General features: G+C 31.4%; 6 protein-coding genes across 14 annotated transcripts in view; 3 read left to right on the forward strand and 3 right to left on the reverse strand.

Annotated features, from left to right (window-relative positions):
• LOC115234854 (rabankyrin-5) overlaps positions 1-639 on the reverse strand; it is a 10267-nt gene extending 9628 nt beyond the window's left edge. For 2 of the 9 annotated variants that reach the window (XM_029806212.1, XM_029806203.1), the window contains exon 1: positions 116-237. The gene's annotated coding sequence lies outside the window, so the exon portion shown is untranslated. The other 7 variants (XM_029806209.1, XM_029806208.1, XM_029806207.1 and 4 more) reach the window with 7 other exon arrangements.
• Positions 640-974: 335 nt separating this feature from the next.
• On the forward strand, positions 975-4230 carry LOC115234861 (UDP-galactose transporter senju). The gene is made up of 6 exons (XM_029806219.1): positions 975-1397; positions 1565-1679; positions 1760-1806; positions 1911-2050; positions 2174-2317; positions 2392-4230. Exons 1-6 carry the CDS (start codon positions 1310-1312, stop codon positions 2866-2868), a joined length of 1011 nt encoding a protein of 336 aa, XP_029662079.1. The 5' UTR covers positions 975-1309; the 3' UTR covers positions 2869-4230.
• A 536-nt stretch (positions 4231-4766) lies between these two features.
• On the reverse strand, positions 4767-8796 carry LOC115234855 (TBC1 domain family member 23). The gene is made up of 9 exons (XM_029806213.1): positions 8508-8796; positions 7849-8069; positions 7553-7757; positions 7163-7399; positions 6710-7082; positions 6348-6561; positions 5924-6259; positions 5693-5825; positions 4767-5614 (listed from the first exon to the last, which is right to left on the reverse strand). The coding sequence occupies exons 1-9, from the start codon at positions 8534-8536 to the stop codon at positions 5341-5343; spliced, it is 2022 nt and encodes a 673-aa protein (XP_029662073.1). The 5' UTR covers positions 8537-8796; the 3' UTR covers positions 4767-5340.
• Positions 8797-9137: 341 nt separating this feature from the next.
• On the forward strand, positions 9138-12670 carry LOC115234856 (mitochondrial import receptor subunit TOM70). Its single transcript, XM_029806214.1, has 8 exons — positions 9138-9739; positions 10301-10474; positions 10597-10804; positions 10918-11053; positions 11143-11497; positions 11586-11810; positions 11929-12149; positions 12244-12670. Exons 1-8 carry the CDS (start codon positions 9464-9466, stop codon positions 12425-12427), a joined length of 1779 nt encoding a protein of 592 aa, XP_029662074.1. The 5' UTR covers positions 9138-9463; the 3' UTR covers positions 12428-12670.
• A 521-nt stretch (positions 12671-13191) lies between these two features.
• On the reverse strand, positions 13192-18733 carry LOC115234860 (UDP-N-acetylglucosamine--dolichyl-phosphate N-acetylglucosaminephosphotransferase). The gene is made up of 7 exons (XM_029806217.1): positions 18312-18733; positions 18068-18182; positions 17376-17821; positions 13988-14176; positions 13818-13888; positions 13548-13711; positions 13192-13472 (listed from the first exon to the last, which is right to left on the reverse strand). Exons 1-7 carry the CDS (start codon positions 18479-18481, stop codon positions 13407-13409), a joined length of 1221 nt encoding a protein of 406 aa, XP_029662077.1. The 5' UTR covers positions 18482-18733; the 3' UTR covers positions 13192-13406.
• LOC115234859 (beta-1,4-mannosyl-glycoprotein 4-beta-N-acetylglucosaminyltransferase) lies at positions 14246-17220 on the forward strand. Its single transcript, XM_029806216.1, has 3 exons — positions 14246-15162; positions 15620-15890; positions 15986-17220. Exons 2-3 carry the CDS (start codon positions 15732-15734, stop codon positions 17114-17116), a joined length of 1290 nt encoding a protein of 429 aa, XP_029662076.1. The 5' UTR covers positions 14246-15162; positions 15620-15731; the 3' UTR covers positions 17117-17220.
• Positions 18734-18846: the final 113 nt, after the last annotated feature.

The raw sequence follows: 18846 nt of genomic DNA on the forward strand, positions 1-18846 counted from the left end.
ACGATAGGGAGAATCGTAAGCAAAGCGGCGCTATCCGAAAAGACAAAATTTCGAAAGAGGATCACACGAGCCGGTAATCGGGATTTAATCGGGAGAAAACACAAACTACACACACCACACATATATCACATATACGCCCACGCTAGCGGAACCATTACGGGATCTGTCATATCCACGCACACATACACGCACGCGCACGCAGCATTTGATAAAGAGCATATATACAAAGATCTCCTCTTCGAGGAGTCAAGTTCACACATATTTTTAAATCACTCCTATTCAACTTCTACGAATAGATAACGAACAGATAGTGTGGCATACTGTGCCCCTTCGATTTTACTGCTCGATTCGCAAAAATGCGAAGAAGATAAAGCGATAAATGGAATGCATTTAGAAGAAAAAAGACAGAGAGCAACATATACGTGTGTAAGTGAAGATAAGGAGAGAACCGGCGGCGAGATCACGTGTAATTACTTAATGATAGTAATTGCTAATTCGAAGTCGCAAATGTCAGATGAATCGTGAGATGACCCATGAATGAACACATATTTACAAGTAGATTTGTGTCATGCAATTGGTTATCAAATAGAGAATTCTTCAAGTCCCGAAAACTTTTTGTACCGACTGTCAAACAAAACGCTTTGGAGCATTTGTAGCGTCGAGTCGCCCGCACCAGAAGAAGGCGAATGGTACCCGATTGTCCACTTTGCCATGTAGCCAATTCAACACAGGACTTTCTGATTGGTTGGTCCAGTGGAAAACTCCCAAACAGCAGCCACTGTGAATGGCTGTGGTCAATCGCAACGTGGTTAAATCGCGCGGGCGCTCCTGCATAGTTCAAAAAAACCAAGTTATTAGAAGATCTATTGTTCACACACACACATACACAAAATCACACTGAGAATTGAAGAATATTTTATAACAATAAAATGTGTATAAAAAATTTATATTCTGTGATATATTTAAAAAATAAAATAAGTAAAAAATGTTGAAAATATCTCGAATTTGTCAGTTTATATATATATATATATATGTATATATGTGTATATATTAAATTTGACAAATTTTTGAAGTTGTTGAACAAATGTAGTTACATACACGCGTAGATGTATCTTTCGTATCCAAGTGATATCAGAATTAATATCCGGCCTTCGCTAGTTGATTAGTTCGCGCAATGATTTGGCATTAAGGTGCGCATGAAGTACGATAAAGGAACCGCTGTCACAATGTTTTGCCAAAATAGTGTACGTTGATATAATTAAAAAAAAAAAAAAAAAAAAAAAAAAAAAAAAAAAAAAATAACAGAAAAATGGGAGGAATAAGTTGGAGCGAGTTATTTCCGGGAAGATGGAGTTCTGTCATATTTATTTCCTATATAGCTCTTTTTATAAATCAAGGTATGTTGATGACATGGCCATGTATTGTACAGTTTTTATTTCTATCAATATAAATAATAAATCGGTAACAGAATAAATTTTTACACATTTAACTAAAATATTAATAATATGTTGGTTTTGTCATGAAAGAACAATGTCAGAATTTATGATACTAATCTGTTATACAGGTATTCTTGTGACATGGTCTCAAAGAAGTGGTCGTTATGAGTATAATACTGTGGCAGTTGTATTGATGACAGAAGTTTTAAAATTAGTTATATCTGCAGCACTCTATTGTAAGGAGTAAGTAAAACAATTTGGAAATTTAATTTGTACAACTGGGGGGGTCATCCTAGTTTTAATTAACTTATTTTAATTTACAGCAATAGTATTTTAACTCTAATTCAGGAGACAAAGAAGAATAAAAAGGGTGAGACTATAATAATAGATAAAGAATTTCAGAAATTTGTGCTATAAATATCTGGTGTCATTGAGATTCACAAAGGACTAAAGAAAATTTCTGTCCATTTTTAGTGCTTCTACTGTATATGATACCTGCATTTTTATACTGTCTCTACAACAATCTAGCATTTGTCAATTTGGCTAGATTTGATCCTACAACATACTATATTTTGCTGCAATTTCGCGTTGTGCTTACGGGAATCATATTTCAAGTATATTGGTGATATATTTTTTAGCATGATAACAGAAGGATAATAAATGTTGAATGAGCTTTATATACATTCTTTATAGATTCATTCTTCTTTATATATACATTCTATATAGATTCTTTCTAGGTCATTTTTCGCAAAAAATTGTCTACGATACAGTGGTTTTCACTAGTAATCTTGACAGTTGGTTGTATGATAAAACATTTTGATGTCCATGTCTTTGACACAGAATTCCATGTAGATATTTCTCTATTTCTAATTCTTATACAGGTATATTAAATTTTATTGGTAATATTTGTATGACTGGAGACATGATCATTTTCTGAAAAATTTTCTACTTTCAGACAACATGCTCTTGTTTAGCTGGTGTTTATAATGAATACTTGCTCAAGCATCAAGGTGCAGACATTGACATTTTTGTACAAAATGTATTTATGTATATTGACAGTATTTTCTGCAATATTATAGCAATTGTTTTATTGACAACATTCAAGAACAGTGTTAGCGATACATTTAATAACGTTGAAATCAGTTCATCTTTGCAACCGAAAATAATATTAATTATGTTAAATAATGCAATTGTTGGAATAATAACAAGTTTCTTCTTGAAAACTTTAAATTCTATATTAAAGACTTTTGCTAGTGCAATGGAACTGATTTTTACAGCAGTGTTATGCTGGATTTTGTTTAATATAGTTATTAATACAAATACTGTCATTTCTATAGCTATGGTAAGTTTAGCCATTATTTTATATTCAAAAAATCCTGTACAAAACACTCAATCTAAGGAGACGACAGAAAGCAGAAAACTTCTAGTATAAACACACACATACACAGTATCAATATTAAATTTTTAAAATAATAAACATGTGTGCCACAAATAAAATTATGAAACAAAGTGATAGAGTGTGTATTACCATTAATATTAAATTGTTATAAATTTTTTTCTTCGTGATAATACAAACTTTACACAATAGTTTTCAAAAATTATGTTATATATTGTATAATATATTCAATATGTTAATTTTAATATAATGACTGTTTACAAATCAGAACATTACAATTTTTTATTAGCAAATTAATAGAGAATTAGACAGATTCAGATTATAAGAATTAATTAGCAATACTAATCTCTTTACTTTTAAAATTAAAGAAATTTTATATATGTGTGTGTCAAATTATAAAATTCAAATAACTTTATATTTTGATACATTTTAATTTTTTTAAACATATTCAAAAATAGAATAAATTTTAAGATATATGTGAGTTATATATGATACATATTTTGAGACATCAAATTTTGATACCACAATCTGTGTAAATATATCTTATATACTGTTTATACTAATTCAATAAAGGAGTGTAATATGCAAATTAAAGGATTATTTTGTTAAAATCTTTATTATATATATATTATTTTTTATATTATACACACATGGCTTTTTTATTTACACACACACACATATCTATAAACAGATATCTAATAGTTGTCAAGCTTTATACACAAACATACACATTTTAAACGTACAATTCCTTAAAAGTAAATTTTTGAATGCTGTCCACATATAATTTATTTATATTTTTTATTTCCAAATAGTCTATTTGGAAGCTCGTACATGGAAAAGTTCTATCACATATACACATATGATGTGTACTACATATCAAGAAAGTTGAAAAATTATTATGTTATTCGTCTCATAGTTTAATTGAAAAATTATGTATATGTTGAATATTATTACTAGCAAATTTATGGTAATACTTAAACTATCAACAACATATATATGAATTTTCTAGTCTTCTGATAAATTTGTTATAATTTGTAGATATTTAAATTGCTTTTTATATTTCAATGAATTTTTAATTAGTTTATGAATGTTATGAATGAATGTAAAAAAGCTATATGCACAAATTATATTTAAATAGCTGTAACAAGAGCAAACTCATTTATATTTATTAGTAGAACATGTGTAAGGAACATTATCTCACATGATTGGTATTGTCAAAGATTATAATCAGAAGTAATGCAATTATAAATTACTATAACTTATTTTATATATAAATACATCACAAATGCAAAACTATATAGTGTTCCTGAAGTAAGTCGTCAGATTTTGTTTACTTGAAAATTTCAGGGACATCTTATATATTTTTGCAGTTAACGTAATCTAAAAAAAAAAAAAAAATGTTAAGTACAAATATTCACAAATATACGCACACACAAGAAGATTTAATTGGTAAATATAATCTTTTCTTGAAAGTATTTTTTTTTTTATGTAGCTTTTTAACTACTCTTTGAAAAATGCTAGCAACAAACAAGATGTGAAAGATACTATTTGCTTGCAAACATTGCACTTAATAATCACTTACATAATTTATATAAACAGATTTGTCCTACAAAAACACAATATGGCAATCTACAAAATGCAAATTTTATATAACAGCAGATAGTAAATGTCTTCAAATCGTGTTAGGAATAAAATTATCAATTAAATTATTTCTGTTTCAATATTCATTTATATTATATGTCACAACCAAAGAATAATTAACAATGTGCATTAGTTAGGCACATGTGTATTAAAAAACAATATTAATTGTTTATTCATTACTTCTCTCGATTATTTTCTACAAGATCTCAGTCTCTAATCAAATGAATAAATATTAGCATTGCGAAAGTTTTATGAAAACTGTTATGCAACAAAAAATTTAAGGCCTTTAGATATTTCTAATAGAAATCTAAAATGTATTCTCTCTTGTATGGTTAATATAACAATTATATATAAATGTGATTTACAAAGTTATGAACGCATTGGTTTTTAGGTCAGTCATCCACCCTGATGTTGAGAAAAATTGTGACTATCTAAATAATGTACATGCATAAAATCATTGTGTTAATGAAACATATAAGAAGTTATATAAGAATTAAATTTATCTGTTCATAACATGACAAAATCATAATTTTTATATACAAAAAAATCAGTAATCAATATATTTTGACATATCAACAATTAGAATTATTTTTACATAATATTAAAAAGTTCATGAATTTCGAATTACTTATTGTACATATCAATACTTTTATATTAATTTTGAGAAATGACAATATTTAATATAATAGACAATATATATATATATACAAACAAATAAAAATCTAAATAACTATATAACAAAAAAAGTTAAATACTTTTGCATATTGTCAAAACTGAATTTGTTAGAAAAATTTCTCATTAAAAATTGGATTTTATGATTTTTGTACAGTAATTCGAATTTTTTAAATAAAATATGTGTCTGTGATATTAATCAGATGTTTTTAATTGTTTCATGATTTGTTGTGTTATCAATTTAGTCGCTTCGCTTGCATTGGGTATAAGAAACTTATCCATATCGGAAATAACCGTATCATTATATTGTGTTGTACCGTATTTAAAAGTTATTAGATCGGCATGTCGCTTTCTCGACGTTATTTTAACGATACTCGTTAAAGGACGTTTCACAATTACATGCGCGGCACCTTTTCGCTCCGGGATTTCTCGTAGTACTATAAGATGACTATCGGTAACCAGTAGTTGACTGAAACAGAGGAAATGTGTGTGCAAATGCGATCGTTTTTATATACAAGAGAAAATTTCGTTCTTGTTATACATTCACCTATCACAGAGATCACCATTGACTTTCACCTCTTGGCATTTAAAGGAATGTAATAGTTTAGGATCTTTCATCCATTGCTGTATAGATACTACTTCAATAGGCTCTTCACTTTCATTATTAGTCATAGTCATATCTATGAGAAATGGATTTATCAGATTTAATTTATAATTTTTTCTTATAAACAGTTTATATATAGAAACTATATTTCAAGATAGTTCGAAAAATGCCTACCTATTTCTTGATCGTCGTCTATACTAAATACGGGCGCAGTTTTTCTTTGACGTTTTATGTAGTCTAAATCTTTACTATCTCTCTTTTCTGTATTGCTATTGACGTTCGCCGTAGGATTAACGATATAATCGAACAGTTTTCCTTTTACTTCTTGGCTTTTTAATTTCATAGCTAATCCGATTTTCCCCAAAAGATCGGAATTGTTATTTTTAACTTTCACAGGGCTCGCTTCGTTTGAATTTTCTTCCGACATGTTAGTATTACATACCAGACAATGTTGCGAATTATGATCAACGAGACTTGATACCACTTCATCACCGAAATATTCATGAATGGCTGAAAAACAAAATAAAAAATTATATAATGGTATAAAAATAATTTATCAACTTCAAAATCTACATAAATAAATAGAAATATAGTTCACCTTGATACCCAGAAGTAACCATGCTCACATATTGTGTATGCTTTTGTAAAAAGGATGCTACTACCATATGCGTATAACGATCTTCCTCTTGTCTACCACTTCCCAAAAAACAAAGATGTTCTCCACCAGCTTGCGAGCCAACAGCTAGCGCTTGGCGTTGAGCTTGCAATAAACCTTGCACTGCTGTAGCAAACGCGGCAGGTTCTTGAAGCATCTAAAAACAAACAAATATATTTAATCTTTTTTTGTAATTGTTTTGAATCTTAAATATATATAAAAAATTAAAGCATATAAACATATCATTTTAGTAAGAGTTTTAAAAATGGCTTGATACAAATATTCTTATAATTGATAATATTTACCAAGTTACAATCAAGATGAAATGCTGTTGGTAAATGGCCTGCATTATACTGTTCTGCAGGTCTACAGTCTACGAGAAAGAATCTAACAACCTCGACAGTATTAGGTATGGATGGAGCTTCAATAGCATTTTCTACTAATTCTTGTGCCGATACTGGTAAGCATAATGCATGAGATATTAACTTCTCATCAGAATGTTCGCCGAACATTATGGGGTACAAATCCTGTTTAAAAGATGTTGGTGTTTTCATTGCGTAGTACTGTGCCAAGGAACAGAAATCGGTTACATCCTCTGCTTCTAGAGCACATGGCATTATTGCTATGGCATCTATTATATTTTGCTTCTCCTCGTCTTTCATACTTAAGATTTGTTCTCTACAGATGAAGATTACAAGATGAAAATTATATAATGTTACTAACAAATATAGTAAAATACCAATTTAATTGAGATTTACCTGGCATTTATAATCATAATAAGTGAAAGAAACAGCATGAAAAATGGATCAGCTTGCATAAAATACAGATCCCACATAGTACAGATTGCTGGCAATGAACAAACACCAGCAAATAGTGTATTCATCCATACTTTTGTATATTGATCGGGTGATATCCTTTTCGTATCCAAAAACGAGCACAATTCTGGTTCATGATAGAGCAGCAGTAATCTTAAAACTGAGCTGTATGTTTCGCCTCTAAAATATATATATTATAGAAAAAATGATAAATAACTGATTTTACATTAACATAGTCCTTGCTAACAAAATTTCTTGCATTATCAATAAGATGATGCCTATTTTACTTAGTAATCATCTACTTATATATGAATATATGATACGTATATATACCTTGGAATATAGATATCTCTTATTGCCTCAAAAAGATTATAAGTTGCAGCACGTGGTAATTTTAAAGCTATTAAAGGACCCAATAATTCTATCCATCCATTTCCTCTTTCATATTGTTTGCATTTATTTTTACAATAAAATGTTAATATGGATTCAAGGTCAGAAACTACAGAGACTTTATCTTCATCATCATTGCCAAGTTTTGCTATAATATTTGAAAATAAGTCTTAGTTAATATAAATATAAATAAGGCTACTGAATAAGAAACCTATGTAATATCCTTTCTACATACTTACCGACTAATTGTTGACAGTCATCACGAATTATATTTTGTTCAGGTAAATCAAAAACTTCATTAAATTGGCTCAATTGATCGCGTCGATCAGTAACATAGAGGCAAGCCTGCCAAACATCGGGTCTTAAATTTGTAGGGATTGGTTGGCCTTTACAAATGGCATATATATCAGATGCAGATGGTGCTTCTGTATCAAGCAGCGCTGCTTCCAATTCTAATATCCTGAAATATTAAAGAATTAACTTAGAGATAAAACTAAACAAAAAAAACTTGTTATTTGCAGAAACTATGTAAAAAATGAAAATGTATATAAAATGATTGTACGCAATATGTAGATATGTACAATTTGTATGAACGTAACATATTGATTAGCGCATACTAATTAGCAAACTTTCAAATTATATCACGTGTCATTACTTCTTCGCTACATTCTACTGCACTTCGTATAGAACGATTACGTAATATACGGATAACGTTACGTTCAAACTTTTTTTACATACAAATTTGATATGTATATATCACAAAACACAAGCATACTACAGATCTCGATTCGCATGTAAACGATTAATATTGTATATTAATGCAACAGCAGTTTGCGTTTATGGCAAAAAAATATGACATTCCTCGATGAGATAAAATAGCTGTGTTTTATCACTTTACCAGGTGTTTTCGTCCTCTTGTAGTGCCATTGTAGTAATAAATGTCGCAGCGAAGAATCGCGTTTTGTACGAAAATACGTAAAATTCGATGTCCGTTAAAATTGTCTACGACGAAAAGAACACTTTCGGTCGTTTAGCATGCTTTGTGGCGAAAGCTTCCATATTTTGCGAGTTTTCTCAGTTGCAATGGGTTAGCAGTGGCATAGTATTTGATAAAACGTAGCTGCTGTTGACAGATCGTCGCCATTTTTCCGGCTAGACATGTTTATCGTTAGTCGATATTATCGAATATATTCGATATTTAAAAAATTATGAATAAAATATTGACTAGATTTTTAAAATAGTATATTTAATGTATCCTCCTTAATATATCCTTTAATATATCATATTTAATATATTTTTTGATGAATATTTTAAATTGTGAAAAAGATGATAGGTCTGTTCTTTATAGCTGTAAAGAGAGAGAGTACCAAATATGTAACTACAAAGAACAAATTTTTCAAAAATTTTCTATTTGAAATGTTTTCCTTATTGAAATTTTTTCTTATCCGTAATTCTCTTATCATACAAAAAACAACAACTTCACATATTTTTTATAAGAACTCCGGGTGTTTCTTCAGTAATATTTGTCGAGAGGGCGCGGCGAAACTTTTTACGAACTCTCGTGAGCGCGTGAGCCGTCATGAAATAGCATCAGATATTAGATATCAGTTCGACTTGGTCGGTGGTCTTTGTCGAAGACGATCGAGAGGATCGTGTGCAACGCGAAGCAGCAACGGCACCAGGTCTGGAATAAGCGCGCGAGCGTGTATCCGCATGATCGTCGCTTGGACTTGGCGTTTTGTCGCAGACTCGCCAGTTACATCGGTGAGAGATTCGCGGTCGTCTGCATCGTGGTACCGGTGTCGCATCGTGACCGTGTCCAAGCGCGAATAATAATTCCCGGTCGAAGGAATTATGACCGCCACGAGTGGCGTGGCTGGCAGCAGTCCGCTGCCAAAATGGCAACTCGCCCTGGTGGTCGGGGCGCCGGTCGCCCTCGGCCTCGGCTACATGTATTACAAGAACAAGAATAATAGCAGCGGCAGCAGCGATAGGATCACCAAATCGGAACGTGATAAGTTCAGGAGCGGCGCGACGTCGTCCAAGGAGAATGGGGCGCCTGCCGACAAGCAGATCTCCATCGACGGCGACTGTCCACCAAAAGTGCCTTCCCCCGAGGCTGAGTCGGAGGTTAAGAGATCGTGGATTATGAGTCACTATCACGAAAATTTATTTAACTGACGAGAATAGTTAATTCAGAAAAAAAAAAAAGAGAAAATATCTTCTACATTGTATTTGTCAGTATTTTTTAATTTTTGAAAAACGTCATTAGCAATAACAATAAATTAATATATGTATTAAAGTATTATTCTTAGCTGATGAGTCATAAATAGAATTCCATTGAGTTATTGCTGTTATCACAAATGATAATTTTCAATAAATAGAAGTAGCTGCAAATATACAAATGATATAATTTAGTAATAAATATCGATTTTACATTCAAATGAGAATTTTGACAAGACTATGATATTAATTTCTGATAATGAATTTTTGTTATATATTTGTTTATCTTTTTAAAAAAATATTGAATTTGTCAATGAAATAATTGTCCATGTAGCCATATAATAGCCTCCACAATTGGTACTATATATACCATATATATCTTTAGATTACTATAAGTTACAGAAGATAGCATAATGGAGTTAGATTGATACACAAAATATGACTAACTCATGCAAACTTTCATTTTAGACTCCTTTACAAAAGGCACAAAGATACAAGAATGAAGGGAATGTACAATTCAAAATGGGAAAATATGATGAAGCCATATCACGATATAATGAAGCCATTGACATTTGTCCAGACGAGAATAAAGAGGACCTCGCAACTTTTTACCAAAATAGGGCAGCTGCATATGAACAATTGGTAATATAATTAGTTATAATAATAGTGGATATAGTATACAAGTGTAATACTTGTTGATTGTCTGAATTAACTATATATATTATAATTACTAGTTCTTATGCATTATAATAGTAAATTTGCAGAAAAATTATATTGCTGTAAAGAAAGATTGTACAAAAGCATTGGAATTAAATCCAAAATATGCAAAAGCTTTGTTACGCCGAGCACGTGCTTTGGAACAGATAGGAGATTTGGAAGCTGCCTTGGAAGATGTCACTGCCGCATGTATTCATGAAGGCTTTTCTAATCAAACTTCCCTTTCAATGGCAGATAAAGTCTTGGGAAAGCTTGGTGAGTTATATATATGTAAAAACATTTTGGTGTTAAATAAAATGCTATTTTTCACAAATCAAAAAACTCTGAAAAGTAAAAAAATTGAATAATAAAGTAAAAATTATTTTCAGGAAAGCAACATGCTCAGGAAAATTTAGCAAAAAAAAAATTCATAATGCCAAGCAAACATTTCATCAAAACTTACATTATATCTTTTCCTAATGATCCAGTATTTACTAAACTTCAACATCTAGAAGATATCCCAAAGTAAGTATTAACACAAGAGTTTCTATAGTAATTATGATGTTTTTTCTCTTAATTTAATTATAATGTTTACCATTATTCAATTATCACAGATTTTTCAAAAAACCATTACAAGCATTAAAAGACGAAGAGTATGACGATATAATACCGTTGTGCACAGAAATTATAAAGAGTTCTGAATTTAACGAGTTACCTGCGTCTAAAATGGAAGTATTACTTTTCCGAGCTACATTTCATCTTCTCTTGGGCGAGCACGATGCTGCGATTCAAGATTTCGAGAGTATATTAAATAGCGAAGAAACGTCCAAAGACGTGAAAGTAAACGCCCTAATAAAGAGGGCGACTTTACATATGCAACTTGACAATCCATTCATGACTTTCAAGGACTTTGAATTAGCTATTAGTATGGATCCAAATTATGGTGATATTTATCATCATAGAGGACAGGTATTACATATTTTTTCTATTGCATGTTTTTATAAGAGTAAGATTATATATTATGAAATAATTTAATAACAATTGTTTTTCAATTCAGGTGAATTTACTCATGAATAGAATAGATGAAGCTAAAAGCGATTATGAAAAGGCAATTCATTATAACCCAGATTTTGGTGTTGCATATGTGCAAAAATGTTACACAGATTATCGTTTCGCAATCTTCAACAGAGATGTGACACTAGCCGAAGAGGCAATGAAAGATTTTGAAAAAGCTTTCATAAAATTCCCGGATCGTTCTGAATGCTACATGTTGTATGCTCAGGTATAATTTCTTAATATTGAAAGAAGTAATAAAGTCGCAAATTAAAAAAAGAATAAATAAATTATTATTACTGTATATATTCTGATTGCATTGATGAAATTTTTAATGATTATTATAGATGATGGCTGAAACTCAACAATACAATAAAGCGGATATGTATTTTGCTAAAGCTATAGAGATAGATCCAAAGAATGCAACTGTCTATGTGCATAGAGGCTTGTTACAATTACAATGGAATGGTAATATTGATAAAGCTGTGGAATATTTTCACAAAGCATTAGAGACGGATGAGAAATGTGAGCATGCATATGAATCATTAGGAAGTATCGAAGTGCAAAGGTATGTTTTTTAAAGGCATTCTTTCTTTATAATTAAAACTTGTATCTTGCGTAAATATATTTTTATATTACCAATTATATATTTTTATTTACAGAGGGAACATAGAGGAAGCAATAAGATTATTTGATAAAGCTTTGGAGTTGTGTCGTACATCCATGGAACTCACACACATATACAGTCTGAGAGATGCTGCAAAAACACAACTTAATTTACAGAATAGATTGGGTATGGACATCATTCGGACGCCTTCCCGATTTATCCCGAATCCTATGTCTTAAATTATCGAAAAATTAAAATAATAAAAAAGTATGCACTGTTACCAAATCTAAAGGATCAAATTTTGTATTAACGTGTATCCATCTTCATCACACAGGATATCAGAAAAATTGATTAGGAATATACAAGTAGTTTATTCCATATTATTTTATATCAAAAGACCGTGTGAAGCTTATATAATGGTACTTTATTTTTAATTGCATTTAATTTCTGATTTGCACAAAAAAGGTTAGTGATATAAAAAATGCGTTTGCACAGATCATCAAAGCTTTAAAATATTTATTATAAACTGATATTTATAGGCAATTTTTTTTAGAAGTGCAAGTTTTATTTGTACGTTTCTGTTTATCTATGTTGTGTTAATATATGCAAATATTAAAATTTGATATGTATTTGTGAATTACTTTATAATTGTAATTCTCAAATTTCGAGAGCATAAATCATATTTATTAATGCCATTTGCTCAAAATACTTTACAAAAAAAAAAAAAAAAAAAAAAAAAAAAAAAAAAACATGTAAAGACAGTAGCCTATTATTAAAAGCATGAATTTTTTGTATTATTATGTACATCAGGTAATAATGTTTTTAACTGAAATATGTACATAATTGTTCATATAATAAGAAATTTATATGAAAATCTGTATTTACTTATTTTTTATCCTGTAGAAAATAAAAAATGCATTAATAAATTGAATATCTTTAACATATTTTTTAGTACAAAATGGCATCGTGTAAAATTTGAAAATAGACCTACGAAATTCTGTAATAAAGAGAAGAGAATTATAATCACATATATACATATTGATCATATACATATAAATACAATAAATTTGTGATTTATAAACTATAATATGATATTTTGATAAATCTATATTTGCAATAGCTACTAAAGAGAGAAAGAAAGATGATCATGTATAATTTTTTCAAATATGTACATCATATTTTTTATACATAAGAAAATATATGTAATCTTACATTTATTCAAATATCATAAAATATGGAAGCCAGAGGATATCTAATAATAAATGCCAATATACTGCTAATAACCTGAAAGACATTAAGTATTTTTTAAATAATGCACACATATATATATACTTATACTAAAAAAATATATATTGTTACCTGAATTATTAATAAAATCGTTGTTAGTGTCGGTTCTTTTAATGGACCAGTGTTGATCAATATAAAATTGATCAAAGTTAGATTATTGCAAGTTACAATACCATTTCCATCTTCTTGCCACTTTATCAATTTGAACGTTTTTAGTATCCACATTAATAGTTTTCCTAGAGTAAAGAAAAATTGAATTTTATAATATAATGGCATTATACAATATTATGAATAATTTCTTTACTAATATGTGTGTGTATGTGCCACATTTATAATATATACCAATTGTGTTCAGTTCTGATTTGTTAAATACAGTTATGCTAGGCTCCAATTTGTCAGTTTCTTTATTATACCTATGGATAAAAAGAATATATACATAATGTTTCTCTCATCATAAATTTTTTAACAAAATTGTTTATAAATAATGTTTTTTAACTGTCTCTGAAACTTACTTTGGTAATCTGTGCCTAGGACATGGTACAAAATGAAAAAGCTGTGGCACACTATATAGAAAATTGATTATTTGAGGGATGAAAAACAATAGAGTCGTTTTGCTGAAATGACCTATGATACCAACAACAGCAAAAGTCATTCCCGAAAGGTAACAAAATGTATCGCCCACAAAAACCTGCGATGGATACCTTAAACAAAATTGTTATTTTTATAATTATTAATCCTATAATCTTATCTTAACATAATTATATTTTATATTATTTAACAAATTATATTATTTAAATACATCCTAATTTTGCCTCACATAATATTGTATTAAAATTTTATTTTTTTAACAATATGTGCTATTTATACAGAGAGATCTGGTATCCTATATAAAAATAAAAAAATTCATGAATATATTAAATATATATAAGACATCATATGCTGAAGAAACCAGTTTGATACGCCATTACTCCACGACTATAAGGAAGGACGAAGAACGACCATGATGACTACAAACACGTGAACGCATTTGAGAATCATATTTGGAGAATCATATAAGAAGATGAAGCCATATGTGATATCGAGAGTTTTCATTTTCGTTGTAGAATTTAATTTTTGCGGGAATAATGTGAGATATCTGGCTTCTGACTCATGGGCGGGCCCGACTCGTCCGCAAGACGATTACTCGTGCTCGACAACGGGGGATGATATATAGACCAGCACGGTTAACGAGATGCCTCTCTAAGACGCGTGCGCCTTGCGAATAGTCACGATCGCGTTTGTGTCGAGAGTGTGTTCGTCGATGAATACACGGGCAGATCGCCGGCTGGCTGGTGCGGCACTCGGGCGTGGTTTTTCACGTCGTCGCGGTGTGTCTGTGTGTGCTGCTACCCGGCCTGGAGACAAAAGGAATCCCTTTGTATCTTTTGGAGTCCCGATCAACGGGGACCAGCCAGCTAGCGACTATTGGCAGGATTAAAAATATGTGCGGTATCGCACGTCCACGCCGGTTGCCGATCGTATAGTCGCCGTGGGATCCATTTAAATTATTCGTCAGGACTGGCGTAGACGATCCAACGAGAGAGATCGCGGTCATCGCGAATTAAATGACACGTTGCGTCACGGTGACATCCTCGTGCAAAGGACATCACAACGAAACCCTGGTGATACCGTCGATGGAAATCGCATTGTGAGCGACGCTTTATTACGTAATATTTAGCAGTGTCGATGACACATGCGTGCGGGGCGGATGGAGCTGCCGGGACGTTTAACTCACGCGGTGAACCTAATCGACAAGCTATCGCACGACTTTTACCGCAATGCGGTTGATTAATGCAATTTCGCGATTGTATAGAATAATTACGATTTGACAATAAAAAATATATATACACACACGTACAGAACACACACACACATATACAGGAAATATGAAATGCTGGAGAAATGAGGTCAATGAATTTTACGTTATATAGAAATACGCGAATAAGCTGAAAATCGATTCCAAGTAAAGATGTAAATTTAAAGGATATCATGATGTAAATATAATGAAGCCTATCATTATAAGAAGACATATTTACACAAATATCATATATACATTGTATTAATAACAGCAAAAATAAGATAATTGTGTTATTCTCTGTTCTCAGATGATGCTCATGGGATTAGGATCTTAACGAAAATGTCTTTGACAGCCAGCAAAATTTTTCTCCAGAGACATAAAATGAAATATTAGACCTTTTGAGCACAGGGATCGATGCCATGCAGGTCCGCCTAGATGGGAAACTGGCGTTGCTGTATACTCTATTAATCTTGCAGGTTTTAATTGTTATGATCTATGTCGCCACAACCCCGCCGGCTGAATTAACTATATCAACGACTCGTGCATCTGTCAGTTTTGTCAAATTTGAGGCATCGCAGGTATAACTAATGCAAATTAATAATGTATATGATTAATTTATTCGAGATATTCTATAATAAAACTAAAATTTGTTTTTTTTTGTTTGTTATTAAAGGAACTACAAATAAATCAAGGCAATCGTAAAAAATCACCAATTTATCAGACAATCAATGGAGAGATAGTACTGAAAGATGTCAAAACTTTTAGGCTGTTTGAAATATATAATCACACTGTATGCTGGAAATTTGGAGTAGACGAGCATAAGATGAGAAGCAATGAATATCTGGAAAGATGTATTTGCAATCAAGGATGGCATGGCTGGGATTGCGGACAGCCTGAAGTCGTATGGAGAGCGATCATGGCGTCGAAGCAGAACATTAGTTTGAAACGTCGTAAAACTGCTAGACACATTATCCACACCTTCTTTCTGAGTGAATACAATTCAGGCATCGCCGAAGTGATAGTAGAGGAACTCTATAACGTGGTGGATCTTTTTGTAATTTGTGATTTTAACAATGCGGAGGATAATTTTCGACACAAACTGTCCAAGGGACTATTACAGCGGCAGCAAAAAAAGATCTTATACATCAACGTAGCAACAAAGTCTCGCAAACCATTGAGGATAGTATCGAAATACATCTGGGATAAAATCAAGAGTTTAGTACAGAATTTAAGGGACGATGACATCTATGTAATGATGGAACCTGAACAGATACTGAACTCCAGGGCATTAATGTTCCTCAAAGTGTACGATGGTTGGCCTCAGCCTATTGGATTTAGATTAAGATGGTCGGTATACGGCTTCTTTTGGCAGCATCCGCTCAAAACAACGATAACGCTCGGCGCGTACACTGTCGGCTTGATGCGTAACGCCTATCAATCTAACTCACTTGTACTGCGACAGCAATTGGATGGAGACACCAGCGAGAGAGATATTTTAGGATTAGTCATAGGAGATTTAAATCACTATGGCGGATGGTACTGCAATCTGTGCCAAGCGCCTGCAAATATTATTATCGGTCTTCGCAATAAGGTTCGGTCTAAGGAGATTGATATCGAAAAGACTATAGATGTGCCGTTCGTTGAGGATCTAATAGGAAGCGGACTATGGTTGGATGGTAAAACCAGTCTTCTGAGAGCTTCTAAATCTAGAGATTCCTACTTTGCGCCTGAAACGATTCTCAATAACACATGGAAGTACGACTGGTTGGTAGAAAATTTTTATGCTAAACTAGATTACTATTGACATACTGGTCGCACCCGACTGTGATATTAATTCATACTCGATACTCAATGTACACTAATGTAATATTATACACTGAATTTATATACATTAAAATATTATGTTGACAAAATATAGATGTTAATTGATTTATACATATAAAACTCTTATTTGCTTGAAAATTTTAAATCTATGTTTAAAAATATCCTTTTTATATATTTAAATTTATTATTATAATATTAAAAAAGAATTATTATTTATGCAAAAAAATACTATAACTTACCAATTAAATTTGAATAATGCGAGAGAAGTTGCTATATAAGGTAGCATAAAATATATTGAAAATTGATGCGCCTTCCATTGACTGCCAGATAATTCTATAACATTGAAGATGAGAATGCTCGTGGCAATGATTAAACTCTGACCAACCTCCAAACCATTGATCCCAGCTAATATGTTTATCGCATTTGTACAGAATACAGCCAGCATTCCCATATATACATAGTAAAGTATCCATAAATCCAGTGAGAAACCAACCCACGGTCTCAGTGGTTTTGGTATAATGATTACCGTGGAATTAAAATTAACATAGTAAACCATCAATAATGGCAAGGATGCTATAGTAGGTAAAAGTAATTTGTGTCGCCAACGTAAGTCCAAGACATCATCGGCAAATCCCAAAAGTAGCATGCAACATATGGACAGTAACGCAGCCAGAAATTCAACAAACTGTAATATACATGAAAAAAAACTTGTTCTTTATATTATTTACACAATTATATATATTTTTTAAAACAAAAACATATAATAATATCATAGTATAAATATATTTTTAAATTAAAACATAAATTTCTAAAAATATTAGTTAAAAAAATGTTCATTTTAAATTCAATTGATTTTCTAAAACAAATTGCAAAAAAAAAAGATTTGATTAAATTACTATTAGCTTTTTATTTATAATGTTTCTCATCGTACCTTATCGTGAGGAAAGTTTTCATTTTTAAGTATATGATCTGTAAATGGTACAGGAATAAATAGGAACATTATTATGAGAAACACACATCCGGTAACAACACCTATCGCCTCCGGTCTGCAAAAATAAACCGGTCATCATGTACACGCATCGTTGTGTACAAAGATTTACAGAAAAATGAATGTGATGATAAATAATATTATATACAAAATACCATTAAACTCAAATAATTTTCTTGTCACTTACACTTTATCACTGGTCCTCTTACTCATGTCAATACCGTAGAGGTTAGCTTTGACAAACATGGATTTTATCTTCGGAATTAGTTGAACAGTCAAATAGTACGCACTCACAGACATTATCGCGTTGATACATATTGGAAATAACAATAACCACGTTTCGTCCTCGGCGTTCATTTTAAAACTGCACACGTAACACCGGTTTTAAATACGTGCACACACACATACACACACATCCGAATCAATGTCGTCGCAGAAAACACAGAAGCCGGTATCTATTCTGACATGACTCGTTATCCCGATAACGCGATTGCCACATAACTTGCATTGATAACTCGTTAATCAACTTGCAATTACCGCAGGTTATTCACTTTCAGGCTCCGCGCGTAGGCGCCGCCATATATGCTGCATCGATTTATCGAAAATCGATCAAGAGTCGAGATAAGAAACACTGGCTGCGTTCCGAAATTCACTGCTAATCTGCCAGTACTAGAAATCTATAGTTCACGTGACGTATCTTGTAGATTTCTAGCACTAGCACA

Source organism: Formica exsecta, unplaced genomic scaffold, assembly GCF_003651465.1.
Source record: "Formica exsecta isolate Colony F162 unplaced genomic scaffold, ASM365146v1 scaffold21, whole genome shotgun sequence".
In the NCBI taxonomy this organism is placed as follows: Eukaryota; Metazoa; Arthropoda; class Insecta; order Hymenoptera; family Formicidae; genus Formica; species Formica exsecta.